A 22,466-nucleotide genomic window follows, 5' to 3' on the forward strand; every position below is an offset into this window, starting at 1 on the left:
GGTTCTCAATAGGGTTGAGGTCAGGGGAAGAGGGGGTCCACATCATTAGTTTCTCTCCTATTATGCCCATAGAAGCCAATGATTTCATAAAAAAATATATGTTTTTACCTTTTTGCATAATAATTTGGAACACAGTGTAAACCTAACATCAAATGACCACAAAAACTGCATGTTTGGAGCAAAAATTTGCCTTTGAACAATGTGAATCCTGCTGTTTTTGATTGTGAATCTGCCTGACTGCTAATGTTGGTCTAACTCCTTCTCTCAGGATGCTCATACAGCATATTCAGAACTACAATTTTCATTTCATTTTCATTTTATTATTTAGGACAATGTACAATTACATTATTGTCGCGAGCAAAGATGCTTGTACTGTAGCTTTTTCAAGCTAATTTCCATCTGTACAAAAACAGAAATACACATAATTCCTTTCCATGTTCACAAAATAGACGACAATTATTACACGCAGTCATCACGTGTATACATATACACACATGGCAAGACTCTCAGACCTTACACAATATAAAACATCCTGTCCTGGTTGAAGAACTTTCAAACACGTTCTTCTTCTCATTTTAGGCTGTACATTTTATCTATTTTAATGAATGCTCACATCTCTGGTTACTCATGAACAATGCTTTCACTCCTTTAGGGAAAGCTCTGAGATTATCTAAGCTCAGTATTTCAGAGGGAGCTGGTTCCATGTCTTTATGACTATGTTAAGAGAATCAGAATGTTTCCTACTCTCTCCCGGGTGACTGAGAACTTGTCTTGTAGGTGCGCGTGGTGCTGGAGGAGATCATGGAGAAGCTCCCAGAAGAGTTCAACATGGCCGAGCTCTTGAGTAAAGCTGAGGACAGGACTCCCTACCAGGTGGTGGCGCTGCAGGAGTGCGAACGCATGAACCTGCTGACTCAGGAGATGAAGAGGTCTCTGCGCGAGCTTAACCTCGGACTCAAGGTGCGGACACACACTTTCAAACATGCACTTAGAATAAACAATTGGACACATTTATGTAGCACACGGATCTGAAATACAACTGGAGATTGGAAATGAAATTACTGCCATGGAGAGTGTGACAGCCATCTTGGAATTCTGACATATACTAATCTAAAAAGAGGTGCAGAAAGGAAATGGAGTGGCTGGGAAATGGGTGAAAAGTTATTTTAGTGACAGGGTACTGAACATTCAGATGGGAGGACTCTTTTCCACATGACTTTACATTACTTGTGTTGTACATTATTAAACTTTACATTGATGATGTATTCAGTCATTCTCGATTGGTAAAATGTATGTGTACGTAAACTTGAATGAAATATTAGCACTTGATAATGCCTAATCTACAGTGCAGAATGCCCAAGTCATGAGTTCCACAACAGAAAAGGGAAAACAAATGATATAATGTACAGTTCACGATAAAGTCAAATCATTATTTACCGTACATTTTCTAATACTGGCCTGTATTCCATTAGCGGCCGGGTCTCTGGCGGAGGCAAATTCAAGCTGGTCTCTAAAACAGGCCGGGGCTATTTTTAGAAACTAGCGGTAGAAATATTCCCCATGTTAGGAATTTGTCTCATACGAGTGTAAATGATACCTCACGTGCAGGAAGTAAACAAACGGGAACCCGGGCTGAGGGGGACGCTGCGGAGGAGCTGATCCCAGCGTAACTTTGACACAGATTTAGCCACTTTTCAAACCTCCTGTGACTATTTGTGGAAACAGGGCAACAAATGTTGTGTGACCCTCCAGGGTTTTAATAAAGTCACCATTGCGTCCTCAAAGCACGTCCAGCTGCTCCGTGTGCAGGTCAGTCCCACGCCTCAAAATAACTCCTCCGATCAGCGCGAGCGTCTCGTCTTCTCTCGGGTCAGTCTCATGATCGATCACAAACACAAACGCTCCGTCTAAACTCGCCTTTTACACAAGAAAACAACAAATAATCCGGTCCGCTGTAAAAACGAAACAGAAACCTGCAGTGACATTGATGTCAAAGCTCCGCTAACAGCAACGAAACACTTCCTGTTGTCCCGACAAAATAAAAGGCGTCAATGTTCCAGCCGCTGGGAGAGGGTTTCCAAAGTTAATAAATTAACCTAATATTTTTGGTGCAAATGGACACAAATCTCGTTTTTCTTCATTTTTCCTGGTCGTCCGTTTTACTCAAATAGAAATAAAGGCCTGTCTCTAATTGTGGCCTGGTTCCAATAAAGGCCTGGTCCTAGATGCCCTTGAGTAAATAAAGGCCCCGGCCTATATTAGAGCATTTACGGTATTACCTGTAAATATTTAAAAACAAAACTCCTCAGAAATCAGTCTTAACTCTCAAGCTCCCACAAACATGAGGGCAACGGTCTTTCTGTGCTGTTGCTGATGAAGAAATTGACTTTTAGTCGCAGATACTCATCTGTGAGAATGACCTCACGTTATCATCCTTCTGCCATACATTTGGCCTTCAATAAAACCCTCAAAGAAGTGGATCGAGCAGCCAGTGACGACGGCGTCTTTTGCACTTCTTCCCAGGGCGATGTTTTTGTGGCTCTGGTTTCACGCACATGAGGTGACACAGACTGGCAGATGGAGCTCGTTTTCTGTATTTAAGCGCATTTATCCAGTCTAAAAATGTTACTGTCTCTTTATTTATCATTTATGAGTCCTTAATTATCGCGACAGGCCTAATGACTGAGAGCAAGACCTGACAATCGAAAATGAAAATAATGTACATTTATGTAAAACCTGTAAGTCATCCGTCCTGAATGCAGGTGATGGGCGGCTGATAGAATGAGAAGTCTTCATTGTTTGATTGTCACTCATATGTTCCAGATAAGGAGGTGTGTCTCATATACGTCGCCCACTGTTTTAAACTCCGCCTCCACTGTAACAGCGTCCTATAGACTCATAATTTGTGTTTATGTGAAAAAGAGCAGGTTGTATCAGGACAATAGCCTTGGTGCCGCCGGCTCAGCTGACTGAGTGGAGGTTCAGTGTGTAAATCCATAGACGCTCTCATAAAGAAGGGTTATGGCATTCATGTGCGGATGGGAGTACGGCAGCCTGTGAAGGACACGCCACAGCTCATTCCTCTGCGCTGGCAGCTCCTCTGTTATCTCAGCAGACACATTCTTATCTTGTACTGCGCTCTTTATGCTTATGTATGCAACAGTGTCACTCTCAATCATTCTGGCACGTATCCAGTCAAAACCTCTGCGAAATGGATGTAAAAGAAGGCAGGCTACATCCAGAATGCACTTCAAGCCGCACTGCAGAAAAGGGCTCCACTATCTGGTACTGCCTGTCCTGTTTCGGTCGTGGACAGCGAGTTCCTGGTAGATGATCACTTACTGCGTGTTAACAGACGTGAATACTTCTGTGTTCATAAAGATCAGCCAGTTTGTCTTGAAAACCTGTGACAGTATAAGCAAAACGAGGATCAAAATCTGATCTTGGACAGATTCATGCAGGAAAGCAACGATCTTTCTAAAGGGCCTTGGTTCTTTAGACTTTATTCATTTTAATTACAGATCATTTCATGTGTACTGCAGTAATGCTAGTTAGGTGTTTTTACACAGGGTTTACACTAGTGCAAAAAATAACATTCTGCAATATAGCATGATATCACATAGCAATTCAAAATGTACTCCAGTCGTTTATTATTGCTTTTTTGGGAAACATTCAATGCAACGTTTTACTTTTGTGCGGGCCAAGTGTGGACAAAAGAGGAACTACAGGTGATGCATCTTATCAAATGCAGATAAAATGCCACAGAAAGCCCCAAAAAAGCATCAGCTACTACATTTTGGAGAAAACCGCAATTGTTCAGTGTCTGGAAATTCCACTTGGGACAGAGGAGATGTTACTTCAGGGCAGATGAAATGTCAGGCAGCGGAACAGAACATGTGCAGTGTTGGGGAGAATACTTTGAAATTGTACTTCGTTACTGAATACTCAATACTTGCCTTAAAATGTATTTTGCAACGTATTCCGTTACTTTGTCTAATCAGAGTACTGTATTCTGAATACTTTGAATACTTTTGGTATGCTTTCACATGTTGTTATTATAATTATGTAAAAATATGGTGTATAATTCCAAACTCTCTAACTCTCGTGGCAAATGGAGCAGCAGATACAGCATCATGTGACACATGCAGTGTTTGTATGAACCGTTTTTTTTTTAATATTTATTTTATTTTATTATTCTATTAAAATAAATAAGATAAAAAATAAAAAGTAAAATATGGTAAAACGACAACAATTGACATAGATCAACAGCGGGATTATTTCAGATGTGTAGGTGTAAGTGTTTTTTTATTAACCTTTATTTAATCAGGATAGTCCCACTGAGATCAAGAATCTCTTTTCCAGGGGAGTCCTGGCCCCAGAGGGGAATCTATTGTACATGTTTTTTGGCGGTAGGGGAAACCGGAGTACCCGGAGGAAACCTGCGCAGACACGGGGAGAACATGCTAACTCCACACAGAAAGGCCCCGTCCAGGTGGGAATCGAACCCAGGACCTTCTAGCTGTGAGGCGTGAGCGCTAACTGCTGCGCCACCGTGACGCCAACCATAGCAGTGGATCTGATGTGGACTCAGTGAAACAGGGCAGATTACATCCACGAGTCTGTAACTAAGCTATTGAGTCTTGTTTTTGTTCATGAGTCTGATGGCGGAGGGAAAAAACTGTGTCTGGATGGACCGTTGCCTCCTGCCTGTCCGTGTCCAGGGTGAGAAGGGTCAGCTGTGATCTGACCCACACGCCTTTGGGGTCCTGGAGGTGAACAGGTCCTGGAGGGATGGGAGCTCACAGCCTATCACCTTCTCAGCAGCAGCACAATGCTCTGCAGTCGGTTCTTGTCCCGGTCTGTAGCGCCGGGAACCACACGGTGATGGAGGAGGAGAGGATGGACTCGATGATGGCCGTGTAGAACTGCACCAGCATCATAGTCGGCAGCTTAAGTTTCCTCAGCTGCCGCAGGAAGAACATCCTCTGCTGGGCCTTCTTGATGAGGGAGCTGATGGTTGGCTCCCATTTGAGTTCCTGGGTGATGGTGGTGCCTAGGAAACGGAGGGAGTCCGAGATGGGGGTGGTAGAGTCTGTCAGGGCATGGGTGGGGCTGTGTCTTTCCTGAAGTCCACGATCATCTCCACTGTCTTCTGGGCGTTCAGCTCCAGGTTGTTGTGGCTGCACCAGGACACCAGCCGGTCCACCTCTCTCCTGTAGGCGGACTTATCACCGTCAGAGATGAGCCCGATGAGGGTGGTGTCGTCCACAAACATGATCAGATTAACGGACTGGTCACTGGAGGTGCAGCAGTTTGTGTGCAGGGAGAAGAGTCAGGGGGAAAGTACACAGCCCTGAGGAGTCCCAGTGTTTGTAGTCCGAGTGTCCGAGACGATCTTCCCCAGCCGCACGTGCTGTCTCCGGTCCATCAGGAAGTCAGTGATGCACCTGCAGAGGGAGTCGGGCACGCTGAGCTGGTAGAGCTTATCTCATGGCAGGGAGGATGGTGTTGAAGGCAGAGCTGAAGTCCACAAACAGGATCCTGGCATAGGTTCCTGAGGAGTCCAGATGCTCCAGGATGAAGTGGAGGGCCAGATTGACTGTGTCGTCCACAGACCTGTTGGCTCTGTAGGCCAACTGCAAATTCCCTTGATATTTGGAAAGTAACTGTATTCTAAATAGTCTAAAATTGAAGTTCAACTTTACCAGAATACAGCTACTCAAAATACATGTAAACACATGTAGTTAGTTGCTCAAAAACACTGGAGAATATTGTTAGTTTGCTGATTTTAGATGAAGCTCTAAAAAAGGCACTTTTCTATCTTAAAATGATATATTCCCACACATGCATAATATTCAAAGAGCTGTAAAACATCATGAAAGAAATCACCCTCAGCCTTTTTCCTAAGCTTTATATCTTTTTGATGTTAGAATAAATTATTTTTCATCAAAAACATTTTCAGTAACAAACAAAAATATACATTATACATTTGATCATCTTTTGAGATGATCAAACATGGACTAAACACGACTAAACACGATTCTCTCCGTGTTTAGTCCTGACTCTGGGACAGAGTCTGGTCCCTGCTTGTTTATGCACCTGTCCTACAGTGTGAGCTGCGTAACTTGTTGCTTACTAAGGGATGCAGATGCAGTAATGAAATATGAAGTATTTGAATTTTAGTGTTTGCCTAAACTAAATAGTAGTTACAACATTTAAACATCAACGATGAGTCATGTTTATTGAGAGCTATTATTGGTGCAATATGACTAACTGAAAAGTTGGTGTTAGTTGTTTATGATCCCTAACTCTATTGATTCTATTGATCAGAGGAGTTTGCTTTACTCAAACTGACTAGTACAGACGCAGATGGAGTCTGACACTGTGATAAATACCAGTCCAATTTTCACTGAATATCCAGACCTTATCTTTGAACAGCACCTGTTCCATGATTGCAACAGCAGCCACTTCCAAAACAACATCCAACAAGAGGAAATGAGGAGTTTTTTTTACTATTAACTCATTGAAATAATGGCTGAGGTATTGATATTAGGAAGAGTTTTGACATTGCATTTTTAATTCATCTGCCATCAAGGGACTCCATTTGACGTTGAACAAACTTGAATTAGTTCATAGCAAACTCGCACAGAGGAATAAAGGCATCAGCGAAACAGTGGACCAACAGGAAACACACAGTCTTCAGGTGGCACAGCGGTTAGCATCGTGCCTCACATCCAGAAGGTCCAGGTTCGATCACCTCTCCCTGAGGTTCTCTCTGTGTTTAGTCCTGACTCTGGGACAGACCTCTCCCTGAGGTTCTCTCTGTGTTTAGTCCTGACTCTGGGACAGACCTCTCCCTGAGGTTCTCTCCATGTTTAGTCCTGACTCTGGGACAGACCTCTCCATGAAACAAGTAACTTTAAAGGAGTGTGTGAAGTGACTGGTGTAGAAGGTAGTTGGTTGAGAGAAGGGCAGCAGGCTATGATTGGATGAAAGTGAGGATATGATCAATGGAAGTCCTGTAAACCAGTGAAAATGTGCTGGTTCTCGGCAAATCACTTCCAGCCTAATCTGCCTGCTTTTCCCAGGGTGAGCTGACCATGAGTGGGGAGATGGAGAGCCTTCAGACCTCTCTCTTCCTGGACGTGGTGCCTGAGAGCTGGGCTAAGCGGGCGTATCCCTCGGTGTGTGGGCTGGCCCTGTGGTTCACGGACCTGCTGTCCCGCAGCAGAGAGCTGGAAAGCTGGGCAGCAGACTTCACCCTCCCCCCTGCCGTGTGGCTGTCAGGCTTCTTCAACCCACAGTCCTTCCTCACCGCCATCATGCAGGCGTCAGCACGCAAGTAAGCAATAGTTCTCTGCTCGTGTTATTACACTACATGCTGGCACCTCACTGATCCTTACAGGGCACCCAGCGACATTGTGGATGGGTGAAATCCAGAGAACAAATGTGATGATATTATTTTATCAGCAGCATTATTCAAACATTTTAGTTTTTAGCTTCATGACATTTTAATCTGACTTCAGTAAAGAGTTTAATGTATGAAATAGTTTCCGCTTTAAAAAAAAAGTATCTATCTTTGTAGACACCCGGCTCTTGTGCCCATTATTCAGATATGAAGTTATTTTCCTGTTGTGTGTAAAAGTAGACCCCTAAAAGGTTGAGAACCCCTGATCTACAGTCTCCTCCAGCCCAGCGACAGTGCTGATGAGACCGGCCAGGACAGTTTGTTAGAGACAAACTAGATATGAATTGAGGATGTGGTTGTGTTGTGCGCAGGAACGAGTGGCCCCTGGACAGCATGTGTCTGCAGTGTGACGTCACGAAGAAGAACAGAGAGGACTTCAGCTCCACCCCCAGAGACGGGGCCTATGTGCACGGGCTGTTCATGGAGGGAGCGCGCTGGGACACTCAGGTAAACAGTCTGTTGAGTTTAAAATCCTTTAGTAAAGCAGATGTCGCCGTGACATGAGCTGGGACATCGACTTTACCAAAGTGCTAAACCTGTAAACACAGTGTTTCTCAACCTTTAGGAGACAAAGCACCCCAACAAACAAAAAAATATATGTATATCTAATCACACTCTATTCTCTGAGTGTGACAGCGGTTAGCATCGTGCCTCACATCCAGAAGGTCCCGGGTCCAATCCCTTCCTGAGGTTCTCACCATGTTTAGTCCTAACTCTGAGACCAGCTGCAGTGTCTGCTGTTGATGTTATTAGCAGTTCTGCGTTAACAGAACCGCCAATAAGTGGTTCTATTAACACAGGCCACACACTTGCCTGTGTGTGGCTAAAGGCTATTTGCTAATCATTTTGTATTTTCTTATTGAATTGGAAAATATTGTGGATAATTAAGCTAAAATTATTTTTAGCTTGATAAAAATGATTTAGCTACAATTGTTTTTATTGCATTTGTATTAATTTGGTAAATGAATTATATGAATAAGTTTGTTTTAAGAGCTTCTTTCTAGTTGGAAGTTCACGTTGTGGCTTTATGCAAATGAGCAGAGGAACATAAATGATTATGAGTGACACGAGGCAGAGGAATACTACGCTTTTCCGACTGTATTTTTGAGGAGCTGAGGTCTATTGCTCCTGTAAGAAAATGAACAAACTGTTCACTTTGACATGTTTTCTTCCTTGAACAGACACGAGTTAAACACGGGTCATGAGTCGCTCTATGGCCTCACACTGTGTCTGCTTAGTTAAACACAACACATGCAGGTCCCTCGGAGCCCAGGAGGTACCGGTATAAGTCAGGGATTTTTTTTATATCAAATGACACGCACGCAAGGCACACAAAGTGCTGCGGTACCCTGGTTGGGAAACACTGTCACTGTGGAATATTATTGTAAGTTAGTTGATTAGTCAATGGTTCACAAACCTTTGACTTTCTGAGTACCACAACATTAAACCAGGTTTTTGAGTGATGGAGGAGTTCACCAGATTAAAACCTCTGAGTACTTCTGCCAGGACGCTTGGCATTAAATATAGGGCCACACAATAAATTCTCCATTTTCTTTAGTTTGGACAATTCCGATTTTAATCCATTTTAGTGGATATAAACTTTAAAAGGTCTCCTGATCTTTCATTTGAAGAAAACTGCTCAGAGTCCTGCTCATTCATATTTAGATTATTCAAAAGCGTTTTAGTTTTATCGTCCTCATGCCTCAAGCTCTGCTGTGATTGGCAACCATCTCCATTGAGACTCAAGGGGAAGGGGCGGAGTTAATTGGTGCTGCTCAAGAGAGTCACGTGATTAGTGAAGCTCCAGTTCTCCACAGGACAGGATGTCAGCTCTTTTTGTCCCCGGGACATATATTTAAGTTAATGTCAATAAAAGCCCTTTCGTACACTCCACTCTCCTTAAGCTAGGATTAGGGTTAGTTTGGATTAGTTTAAGATAGCGTTGTCCTGCAGTGGTGACGTCCTTTCCTGGAGCTCCACTGATCACGTGACCCTCCACTTGCCACATCCAGACCCTTCTCCTCCGAGTGGGACAAGTGCTGAGGATCAGACCCGGGGAAACTTTGTTTTAGCGGAAGAAAACTCCATCTCCACTACGAGAACACAACATGCAGCCTTTGTAAAGCAGCTGAGATTTTCTCCACTGGCGTCATTTCCGAAATCAGTCGCTACTGAGCGTTTAAAACGGGGCTAAAGTGGCGGCACGTCAGAGCGGCAGGAGCGGCGGATGCGATTTTAGGATTTAGCCATTTTCCACATCATCTGTTTTAAAAAGCATGAAATAATCAAATTAATTGGATTTATCGCCCAGCCCCAGAAACCATCCCATTGCACATTTGTAAATGATTATATTTAGCCAATTGAAATATCCAAGTTGAAGTGATTTCAGAACAGTGAAATGACGGAGTGTAGAAGTGTCTGCTGATTATGCTGTAATTGCAGTAATGAGCTGGAGAGTTTGTGAAGAGCTTTGATGGTTTGGATATTAGTGTCCCACATGTGCACAGCCCAGGTGCAGCAGAGCAGGTGTGAGGCTGGGCACGCACAACATAGAGGCAGAACCATGGGGAAAACACGCTAAAAGAACTTCTCCTGGGGAAAACACGCTAAAAGAACTTCTCCTGGGGTAAACACGCTAGTGTCACAATAATGTGTTGTTTTCATTTGTTCAGTTCTTTGCACACATGAGATCAGCAAACAAAGGGGATTCAGGCTATTTGGAAAATGTTTCAGATATTTCAGATCTGAAGTATTTTTCCAACAAAAACATTCTACAAAATGTAAAAGTCATCTATGTCCTTTTTCGCTTCTTGTTCTCTCAATTTTCCAATCAGAAAGCAGAATGAGGCCTGTTGTGGATTTTCTTGCTTAATAAAGCTTAAGAGTTGTTCGTCTAGTCAAGATGTGAAGTTTATTACACAATGCATTGCGGAGAAGTTACACATGACGCAAGTTCAGCTCTGCCCGGCTCAGCTTTGGCATCATCTTTTATAGGTGAGCACACCAAAGACAGAGCAGCAGGACAGGGGTCATACACAACAAAGGGAAGCACAGAAACACATAGAAATGGTAATACAGTTGGGGATGTCAATGCAGGCAACCAAAAGGTGCTTTGCATGGTAATGCATCATGGTGGCGTTTGGAGGCAGAAGGAGATCTTTGTCATGTTGGGGAGATGGGCCATTTGGGCCCTATTGTCTAGAAGTGTGAGGGTCTCGTCTGGAGCACAGGAAGAAGCCGGTCTTGTCACCCAGCAGCTTGGTTACTCGCTTAACTTTAACTTAACTTATCACAACAGGCCCACATGTCAGATCCTGTTGATATAAACCCGTTTGGATACAAACATTTCCACAATTCCAGCACCTGTCTTCATATTAAAGCTCAGTGACTGGACTCTAGAAGTTCTTAGCTTTCAAATTAAGAATGGCACTGAAACATGGGCTTGTCTTCATCTGCTCCATGGTCAGCTATAACTGCAGTGCCTCTTTCGGCCACAAAGAGCATCTGACCGACGTTACTGAAGGATTTGTATATATTTGGCCTGCCAGACTGAAGTGGTCGGTGAAGTAGGGAGTATCCCGAACAGCATGATCCATCAGACTCCCATCACAGGGAGGGATTAGAGCGTGTCCTCTGAGCTTCATGCAAAGTCACACATCTCTGTCCCACACACATGCACGCCCACACACACACACACATGCATGTGCACAGGGCACTGCTTATCCAGCCTGACTCCACTAAACTCTATTGACTTTCCCGCTCTTCAAGGACAGGCTGAGGATGGAAACTACTGTGTTTTCAAAGTACACACAGAAATATAGGAATAATATTCAAAACAGTCCAGTGACAGGAGCGTGGAAGTTATTCGGCTCATTATGAACTTTTTATATCATCAAGGGGCCTGTGCACAATGTGTGATTTGGGAAGTGCAAAGCCAAGGGCACTCATGCTGTCGCAACTCGACTTACTTTACAAGACTGTTCCTACAAAACATATTTCACCACAGCTCAGCCAAAGCAGTTTGTCTGTGAACAACAGAGAAAGGACGTTGGAAGTGACCAGTGTGGGGCAGCATTACTTTTCAAAGTGTCGTCATTGCTGTCCCACAAAGATAGCGCATTACATTACAGCGCTACTTTGTTCATGAGCACTAATGTGTTTTCCTCCAGTCAGTTACTTTAATATTACATTCCTACACAGAGATACAGGATCCGGCTGCACTTTCAAAGCTAGAAGAGTGTCCCTCCCAGTGGGTCAACCCTTACAATGAAACCAGGTCTAAAATGTGTTTCCATCAGTGATTGTCTTCTTCTCTGATGGCACAGCCGAATGCCAACACAACGGGACACCTGACATTATTACAATAACATGTTTAAAATCACAAAAATCAATTACTTCAAGCACTAGTACAATACGGACTGGACATTAGCAGAGGCTAAGTCCTGGTCGATTTTATTGATAGCTTTAATTAGCCGCCTTCATACGTGTAGATTTGTAGATAATTGTCTTTGACCCTAGAAAACACACAGAGGTTGTCATTGGTCATCTTGAAGCTCTTTCACTGGAACCTAAAAATCAAGTTAGAAATCTTGAGGTAAACGTGGATTCTTCAGATCTGAATTTTCATATTGAGTCAATTACATCAGCAGACTATAAGTATCTAAAAAAAACATTGCTAAAATAAAAAAAACAGTGTCTAAACCAGACTTGGACAGATTCATTCATTCATTTGTCTCCAGTCGATTATCTATTGTAACGGCTTCCTCTTTTAAACCAGCTCAGTATATTCAAAATGCTGCTGCTCGAGTCCTGACCAGAACCAGGAAATACAACCTATTAGTCCAGTGCTCCGGTCTCTGCACTGACTTCCTGTCGCTCAGAGAACATTAAAAATAGCTTTTCTTGTGCATGGTCGGGCACCAAGGTACATCTCTGACATGTTGAAGCCATATGAACTACCTCGGGCTCTGAGATCCTCAGGGAGGGGTCTCCTGGTGGTTCACAGAGTCAGGACTAAACACGGTGAGGCTGTGTTTCAGTTTCAGCCTCAGTGAGGACGTGAGACAGGCCTCAACCCTGACTATGTTTAAGTCTAGGCTGAAAACATGCTTATTTACTGCTGCCTATGGTAATTGACTGTATTTAACTAATACATATACATATTGTATGTATGTATTTTATATATTTCTATGACTTGTATCACTGACGTGTTTAATTGTGTTTTTCTTGTGTTTGTGGGTCTTCGGTGTTATATGAAATGTGTTGTATAAATAAATGTGCCTTGCCTAGATTTTGAAGATGGGCCTGAACATCTGCTGTTCTACAGTACACCAGTGTTTAACAAACCAGGGGTACAGGGACCCCTCGGGGTTCAGAACAGACTCCATACTAAACTCAGTGAATTACATTTTATTTTGCAGTAATTAAAGCCCAAAAGATGTAACAAAAAGTGCAAACCAAATGAACCCTTTTTTGATGGATCCCAAGACAAATTTGAACATCCCAAACACCAATGACAAATATATACATTATTTCATCTTTTTATATTAAACAACCGGTCATGACTTCTCAGTTTTAGATACATAATATTCATGAACTCAAAGAAATGTCTGTTCCTCAATATGAGCCATCATTTGAAAGTGATGCTTGAAAACACTGGTGACTGCGTGTAACTGACTGTCTGATGCTTTTGCAGACCGGCCTGATCGTGGAGTCCCGTCTGAAGGAGCTGACCCCCTCCATGCCGGTCATCTACATCCGGGCCGTGCCGCTGGACAAAGTGGACGTGCGCAGCCTCTACCAGTGTCCCGTGTACAAGACCAGGCAGAGAGGACCCACCTACGTGTGGACGTTCAACCTGAAGACCAAAGAGAAGGCCTCCAAGTGGACTCTGGCCGGGGTGGCACTGCTGCTGCAGATATGAACGCCACTCACACCTGCCACAGGAGGAGGAGGGGGAGGGGGAGGAGGAGGGGGAGGAGGAGGAGGAGGAGGAGGAGGAAACATAAGCCTGTAGGCCCAAACAGTGTGTGCAGAACTTTGTGTATGTTTTAGAATCATAAATCGTATCTCTAACTATGCAAGACAATCCTTAAAGTCTATGTCAGAGCTGTAGTACCACACGGCCCGGTCAGTCATGTGTCCTGCACTGCAGAGAGGGAACAGGATGACCTTCTGAATGAGATCAATGACCTTCAGTGATGACTCGCATTAAGACAATTCACCCTGTGTCAACTCAGATCGACTGTAATCAAAATGACATGAATAATAAATAAATCATGTTGCTTAAGTATATCTTTTCTCATTGTCTTTGAGAAATTGTGGTTTGTTACATTGACAGTGTGTGTGCGTGTGCATGTGTGTGTGTGTGTGTGCGTGTGTGTGTGCGTGTGCGTGCGCGTGCGTGTGTGTATGTGCGTGTTCTTGTACTTACGACATTGTGAGGACCAGTTTGAGTTTTTAACCAACAGAGTGAGGACATTTTGGGTGGTCCTCACTTCTTTGAAGGACTGTTTGAGGGTCAAGATGTGGGTTTAGGGTTAGGGTCAGAATTGGGTTTAGATTAGGGTTAGGATTAGGATAAAGGTCAAGGTTATGGTTAGGGGTTTAGGGTTAGGATTAAGGGTTAGGATTAGGATTAAGGTTAGGGTTGGGCCCTAGGGTTAGGATTAGGATTAAGGGTTAGGGTTAGGATTAAGGTTGGGGGTTAGGGTTATGATTAAGGTTAGGGTTGGGTTTTAGGGTTAGGATTAAGGGTTAGGGCTAGGATTAAGGGCTAGGGTTAGGGCTAGGATTAAGGGTTAGGGCTAGGATTGAGGGTTAGGATTAAGGGCTAGGGTTAGGGCTAGGATTAAGGGTTAGGGCTAGGATTAAGGGTTAGGGTTAGGGCTAGGATTAAGGGTTAGGGCTAGGATTGAGGGTTAGAGTTAGGGTTAAGGGTTAGGGCTAGGATTAAGGGTTAGGATTTAGGGTTAGGGCTAGGATTAAGGGTTAGGGCTAGGATTGAGGGTTAGAGTTAGGGTTAAGGGTTAGGGCTAGGATTAAGGGTTAGGATTAAGGGCTAGGGTTAGGGCTAGGATTAAGGGTTAGGGTTAAGGGTTAGGGCTAGGATTGAGGGTTAGAGTTAGGGTTAGGATCAAGGTTAGGATTAGGGTTTCTGGGTTTGGGGTTAGGGTTGTACTTCTATCTTCATGAGTGTCCTCACTAAGATCAAAGTACAAGATCGTGTGTGCTTGATGACGACAAAAAAAAATGCACTAAGAGCATAATCATCAGCTGTTGAGTCTGTTTGACACAAGCGTTGTCAAAATAGAAAAGTGTTCTTTAACTGTTGGGTGTTGCAGAGCAGAGGGTGAAGATCATCCTGTCCATCACAGAAGAGTCCTCCTCCTTTGCCACCACACACTGTTTGATGAGCTCGGAGCTCCGATGACCTCCGGGTGCTCAGAGGGCTTACTTTAGCAAACACTCCAGTATTCCTCTGCTCATAGCGGAGCACATTAGACCTGGATTATTGGCAAATTTGTTCTCTCTCTGACACAAAAGCCAAAGTGGGCACGAATGTTGTTCTGGACCTTGTGTTTCAGGAAAGCCGCCCACAAGAATTGAATAGTGCCATTTTAAAAGAGGGTTTCCATTGATGCAAATAGGCTGTTATTAGACGACTCATAATGAGGTTATATTGATCCTTTTTACTTCAATGAGAATCTACAATGGAAATGGTCTTGAAATAATAAAAAAAAAAAAACATATACAGTATATATGTACATTAAAGCAAGGACAAATCATCCTTCGACAATAAGGACACTCATAAAAATTGAGGTGTCTGGTGTCCCCCTCAGCCCCCTCAGCCCGCTCAACCCCCTCAACCCCCTCAGCCCCCTCAGCCCCCTCAGTCCTCTCAGCCCCCTCAGCCCCCTCAGTCCTCTCAGTCCTCTCAGTCCTCTCAGCCCCCTCAACCCCCTCAACCCCCTCAGCCCCCTCAACCCCCTCAACCCCCTCAGCCCCCTCAACCCCCTCAGCCCCCTCAACCCCCTCAACCCCCTCAGCCCCCTCAACCCCCTCAGCCCCCTCAGCCCTCTCAGCCCCCTCAACCCCCTCAACCCTCTAAGGCCCCCTCAGCCCTCTCAGCCCTCTCAACCCCCTCAACCCCCTCGGCCCTCTCGGCCCCCTCAACCCCCTCAGCCCTCTCAGCCCCCTCAGCCCCCTCAGTCCTCTCAGCCCCCTCAGCCCCCTCAGTCCTCTCCGTCCTCTCAGCCCCCTCAGCCCCCTCAGCCCCCTCAGTCCTCTCAGCCCCCTCAGCCCCCTCAGTCCTCTCCGTCCTCTCAGCCCCCTCAGCCCCCTCAACCCCCTCAGCCCCCTCAACCCCCTCAGCCCTCTCAGTCCTCTCAGCCCCCTCAGCCCCCTCAGCCCCCTCAGCCCCCTCAGCCCTCTCAGTCCTCTCAGCCCCCTCAGCCCCCTCAACCCCCTCAGCCCCCTCAACCCCCTCAACCCCCTCAGCCCTCTCAGTCCTCTCAGCCCCCTCAGCCCCCTCAGGCCCCCCAGCCCCCTCAGCCCCCTCAGCCCCCTCAGTCCTCTCAGCCCCCTCAGCCCCCTCAGTCCTCTCCGTCCTCTCCGCCCCCTCAACCCCCTCAGCCCCCTCAACCCCCTCAACCCCCTCAGCCCTCTCAGCCCCCTCAGCCCCCTCAGCCCCCCCAGCCCCCTCAGCCCCCTCAACCCCCTCAGTCCTCTCCGTCCTCTCCGTCCTCTCCGCCCCCTCAGCCCCCTCAACCCCCTCAGCCCCCTCAGTCCTCTCCGTCCTGTCCGTCCTCTCAGCCCCCTCAGCCCCCTCAACCCCCTCAACCCCCTCAGCCCCCTCAGCCCCCTCAGTCCTCTCAGCCCCCTCAACCCCCTCAGCCCCCTCAGTCCTCTCAGTCCTCTCAGCCCCCTCAGCCCCCTCAGCCCCCCCAGCCCCCCCAGCCCCCCCAGCCCCCCCAGCCCCCTCAGCCCCCTCAGTCCTCTCCGTCCTCTCCGTCCTCTCAGCCCCCTCAGCCCCCTCAACCCCCTCAACCCCCTCAGCCCCCTCAGCCCCCTCAGTCCTCTCAGCCCCCTCAGCCCCCTCAACCCCCTCAGCCCCCTCAGTCCTCTCAGCCCCCTCAGCCCCCTCAGCCCCCCCAGCCCCCTCAGCCCGCCTGCAGTGCACATGAGTGAGCCTTTCCTCCAGAGCTCAGCCGCCTGTTCCCGCGACTCCTCCAACTTGACCCTGAGCCACAGCTCCTCCACTGGCACTTGTCAAGGTCGGACAAACGCATCATTTAGCACTTGAGCCCAGTCTGCAGCTCCAAAGGGAAGGTGACACGTCTTATTTGTCAGAGCAATATGGAACATGTTTACACAGTGCACTGTATGAGGTACTGTGACCATGTTATTGTGATACTTCAAAGCAGTGCATTCATTTCATTTAAACACAACTCATACATTTTTCTTTTGGCCGGTGCAGTAGTTCAGTGGTTAGCACTCGTGCTTCACAGCTAGAGGGTGTATTTTCTTTTGTTGTTATTAAGAGGCGTGGTCAGAGGTAGTCATCATTTCAGTCATTTTTAGGGGTAAAGTGGGCGTGACCAAAATCCGGTTCTCAAGTCCAGGACTGTCCGGTGTGAGACACTGGTTTTGTCCAGACTCTAAAGAGCAGTTTAGAGCAGGGGTAAGCAACGCCAGGCCCAAGGGCCAAAACCGGCCCTCCATCAGGGAAACTCTGGCCCTCAAGATGATTTTGAGGAATTATTACACAATTCAGAGATTTGACCTGTTCCTTTAACATATGAGGGAGTTAGCGTTATTAGGGTTAGGAACGGCAAATGTGATGTAAGTTGTGTTTCATTCACACAAACCTTACACATAGTTTTAGAAACTAGAATGTCTTTCAAATGAGGTATCACACTGGCATATAGACTCAGTACTCTTTGTATGTGCACAATTGCTAACCCTAAGCTGGCAGATAGCAGGTTGTGTCATAGTAGAACACCCACTTAGGCCTATATGATACACTGGCATTTGTAGAAAGTGATGCATTCAGCCAACAACTGGAGGGTCCGGCCCTCGGTCTTTTAACGCTGAAGAAAATCAGCCCTCCACCAAACACACTTGCTTTAGGGCCTCATTCAGAGCCGAGGGGATTTGATCAGTGTGTATTCTGCCTGAATGTGACAGAATAATACTGTAGTAACAGTCGAAGCCAAAGGGTGCTCATTACAGAGATCTAACACAGTAGAACTTGCTTGAGATTCATTTGTGTTAGTGTCTTGTTTGCCTGACCCCCTTTGACCCGGAGTGACTCCAGTGTCCAATCAGAGGTCCGTCCTCTTCCTGGTAGCATTTGGCTAATGGTGGCTGAATGTCAGAGTGGTCTGTGTGGTCAGGAGCCGTGAACAGATGGAAATACCACAGCACTGGCCCAATTAGAACAACTTCCACTGTCATACCTGCAAGCCTCGTCTCATCATCTCTCTGCTGGGCCGTCTGTTTCAGGTGGGTGTTACTCAGTTATTGCCATGGTAAAGGTGGGAAATCGAGGGGCCCTGATGCCATCTGTGGGTGTAACTCGTACCACTGTACCACCCAGCTCAGTGGTGTTTTTAGCACACTGTTCCTGTGTCAGATTACAATTTTATGGAAAACTATTATAATCCCAATCCCCATATCAAGTACTTCTGAAGTGATTTCAGACTGGTCACACTTGCATCACATTTTAAAGTCTGAGATTTTACTTTGAACTGAGAGAAAACTGGACCCAATCCAATTTGACAACCGGAGAAACAAGCATGTGGAGGAAAGCACACTCTTCTTCACTGTACACTGGACCGGCACCTGGACAAAACTGGGGCTCATATTCGACTTTTGTTTGCAGACTTTTCTTCTGCTTTAATAAGATGCAGCCCCACATTTGAGTGTGGTCTTTAAGTAACATAGACAATTTCAAATGTGCTCCATTTTAGTATTGTTAGTATTTGTCTTTACTCTTGTCGGAACCGTTGGGACTGACACACAGTCATGTGTTTGTGAAATGTTCTGAGCTTTGCTACAAATCAATTGCCCTTTGGGATCAATGAGGTTTTCTGAATCTGTTGTGACTTTTGTAGTTTGTTTCTTTTATCTAATGTGTTAAGTGTTATGTTTCATGTTTCAATGCAATATGGGAGAAATAAAATACAACAATTTTTGAATTCAAAACTGGTGAGCGGAGGGAGCTGCAGGAGGAAGAAGGAGCTGACCAGTGCAGGACACCACGCTCTGAAATACGACAAACCCAGAAGGTGGTGCACCGTTTCAGTGGATCAGAGGAGACTGAAAGCAGCCTGCCAGGTTTCCTCCGGGTGCTCTGGTTCACCTGACCTCCAAAAATATGCTGCTCAGGTTGACCCACAGTGGCTCAGGACAAACACCTGAACACTCAATTAAAGCACTTACTTACTTAAAATGGTAAATGGTCTCAACTTATATAGCGTTTTTCTACCTTCATTAGACCCAATTCACCCATTCACACTAGTTCAAACACCAATGTACACACACGCAGAATCAGATTTTTGATTTTATTACAAATATTATTATTTTTTAACTACATTTTTTTTTTTGCAATGACAAATAATACTTAATTTACACACTGAAGAAGAGAGAGGTTTATTAAACATTCATCTAATTCATTAACATTTACACAGGCTCATGTGAAATTAGAGGCTTGGCCTGGTATATACAGGCTCATGTGTAATTAGAGGCGTGGCCTGGTATATACAGGCTCATGTGTAATTAGAAGCGTGGCCTGGTATATACAGGCTCATGTGTAATTAGAGGCGTGGCCTGGTATATACAGGCTCATGTGTAATTAGAGGCGTGGCCTGGTATATACAGGCTCATGTGTATTTAGAGGCGTGACCTGGTATATACAGGCTCATGTGTAATTAGAAGCGTGGCCTGGTATATACAGGCTCATGTGTAATTAGAGGCGTGGCCTGGTATATACAGGCTCATGTGTAATTAGAGGCGTGGCCTGGTATATACAGGCTCATGTGTATTTAGAGGCGTGGCCTGGTATATACAGGCTCATGTGTAATTAGAAGCGTGGCCTGGTATATACAGGCTCATGTGTAATTAGAGGCGTGGCCTGGTATATACAGGCTCATGTGTAATTAGAGGCGTGGCCTGGTATATACAGGCTCATGTGTAATTAGAGGCGTGACCTGGTATATACAGGCTCATGTGTAATTAGAGGCGTGGCCTGGTATATACAGGCTCATGTGTATTTAGAGGCGTGGCCTGGTATATACAGGCTCATGTGTATTTAGAGGCGTGGCCTGGTATATACAGGCTCATGTGTAATTAGAGGCGTGACCTGGTATATACAGGCTCATGTGTAATTAGAGGCGTGACCTGGTATATACAGGCTCTTGTGTAATTAGAGGCGTGGCCTGGTATATACAGGCTCATGTGTATTTAGAGGCGTGGCCTGGTATATACAGGCTCATGTGTATTTAGAGGCGTGGCCTGGTATATACAGGCTCATGTGTATTTAGAGGCGCGGCCTGGTATATACAGGCTCATGTGTAATTAGAGGCGTGACCTGGTATATACAGGCTCATGTGTAATTAGAGGCGCGGCCTGGTATATACAGGCTCATGTGTATTTAGAGGCGCGGCCTGGTATATACAGGCTCATGTGTAATTAGAGGCGTGACCTGGTATATACAGGCTCTTGTGTAATTAGAAGCGTGGCCTGGTATATACAGGCTCATGTGTAATTAGAGGCGTGGCCTGGTATATACAGGCTCATGTGTATTTAGAGGCGCGGCCTGGTATATACAGGCTCATGTGTATTTAGAGGCGTGGCCTGGTATATACAGGCTCATGTGTAATTAGAGGCTTGGCCTGGTATATACAGGCTCATGTGTAATTAGAGGCGTGGCCTGGTATATACAGGCTCATGTGTATTTAGAGGCGTGGCCTGGTATATACAGGCTCATGTGTATTTAGAGGCGCAGCCTGGTATATACAGGCTCATGTGTAATTAGAGGCGTGGCCTGGTATATACAGGCTCATGTGTATTTAGAGGCGTGGCCTGGTATACAGGCTCATGTGTAATTAGAGGCTTGGCCTGGTATATACAGGCTCATGTGTATTTAGAGGCGCGGCCTGGTATATACAGGCTCATGTGTATTTAGAGGCGTGGCCTGGTATATACAGGCTCATGTGTATTTAGAGGCGCGGCCTGGTATATACAGGCTCATGTGTATTTAGAGGCGTGGCCTGGTATATACAGGCTCATGTGTAATTAGAGGTGTGGAAAGGCGAAAGCAGGGGTGGCTGGTATGCAGAGGGTGATTGGTCGAGACGTGGTCCTGCTCCCGAACCTAGTAAAAAAAAAACATTCGATGAAATCTTCATTGTTTTTTATAATTTTCCTTCCATTTCAATTCATTAAATGTTTCCTGGAAATGGCTTGCAACACTCTGATAATGATTGTATGTCCCATTCTTGGTTCCACCCCCCCAGTTAAAAAACACGGATCCGGACACGTCACCCTGAGGCACTGGTAGCAGGACAGGTCAAATTCAGAGGACAAGTTTCCGCATAGGAACAAGTGAAAAGCAAAGAGAGAAAGAACAGGTCTGAGTCAGGAGAGTTTATCCGCAGATGAAATGGAGGAAATATCCACAATGAGAAGTGTGGGTGAAGTGTAAAATCCGATGAAATCATTGAGTGCCGAGTCTGGAGCGCTGTGGGTCAGAGAGAAACGACTGTGTTTGACAAACGCTCCACTTCTTCAGGCTCCTCGTGTGTTAAAGGTCTATATTCAGCTCGGAACATTTTCCCCTGAGAGGTGTTTGTTTCTTTGGTTTGGTGCATGGTTCAGTTGTCCGTTTAGAGCATGCACACTCCAGTATACACTGTGTTCCAAATGATTATGCAAATGACTTTTTTCTCTGATTTTCTAAACTGTCAACTCAAATGAGAGTCAGCATAATTTTCAAGTCTTTAAATGGTAGAGGATCATATGAAAAATCTCCCAGTGATAACATAATTAAATATATATATATATATATATATATATATATATATATATATATATATATATATATATATATATATATATATATATATATATATATATATATATATATATATATATATATATATATATATATATATATATATATATATATATATATATATATATATAGTTTTTTATAATTTATAATGTGCGGCTGGCTAGCTCAAGTGGTAAGTCACCCGACTTGCACACAGTAGACCCCGGTTCGAATCCCCGTTGGGGAAATGGGCTGCCAGTGTGGGTCCTTAGGCAAGACCCTTCACGCTACTGCCTACCTCATACAATGATGAGAGACAATGAAATGAATGACATGCCGGCTCAGACGTCGCCCGGCCAAACAAGGTCTGCGTCAGGTGCTGGGGAACCAGAGCACCTCGATGTAAAATGGGCTACTGGAACAAGGCGGAAATGGGAGAGATGCGAGAACAGGGCTCTGATGGAATGCTACTACTCCAGTAACCCTAGCCAGAGGGGCTACATGCAGAGGATGTGGGAGAAATGGTTACTTCGAAACCCACAGTCCAAACTCACGGCGAAACAACTAGTAGCTCAGTGTTCCAACATCCACAAACGGCAACTGCTATCACAACTTGAGATTGACGAGGTACAACACCAATCCTCCGGCAACGGGGAGCCAGGACACCAGGTCAGAGGGGAGTTAACACCAGCCCTCCCAATGGAGATTGGGTACGAAGCCCCAATAAGCACAATCACGCTGAACGAGGCAGCGACTGACCTGAAAAATAAGATCATGGCAAAAATGTCCAGCAGGCAACCCCGAAGCCAATTACAGAGGCTGAGAGAAGTACTGTCAGAAAGTCTCCTAGAAGATGTGAATGCAGCTCTGAGAGCAATTCCTACATCAACCATCACTGAAACCAATGAGCTGATATACTCCACAGCAGCAGTGATCCTAGAG

The 22,466-nt window shown here is 45.3% G+C and overlaps 1 protein-coding gene across 1 annotated transcript in view; it reads left to right on the forward strand.

Moving 5' to 3' along the window:
* The window catches only part of dnah9 (dynein, axonemal, heavy chain 9), a gene marked incomplete at its 3' end in the record, with an annotated part of 755,285 nt that extends 741,894 nt beyond the window's left edge, over positions 1 to 13,391 (forward strand). The window contains exons 75-78 of the mRNA XM_079578063.1: positions 778 to 960; positions 7,089 to 7,342; positions 7,780 to 7,915; positions 13,164 to 13,391. Coding sequence (XP_079434189.1) covers positions 778 to 960; positions 7,089 to 7,342; positions 7,780 to 7,915; positions 13,164 to 13,391 — 801 coding nt within the window. The remainder of the gene's footprint in view (positions 1 to 777; positions 961 to 7,088; positions 7,343 to 7,779; positions 7,916 to 13,163) is intronic.
* Positions 13,392 to 22,466: the final 9,075 nt, after the last annotated feature.

This window comes from Gobius niger (assembly GCF_951799975.1).
Source record: "Gobius niger genome assembly, chromosome: 19".
NCBI lineage: Eukaryota > Metazoa > Chordata > Actinopteri > Gobiiformes > Gobiidae > Gobius > Gobius niger.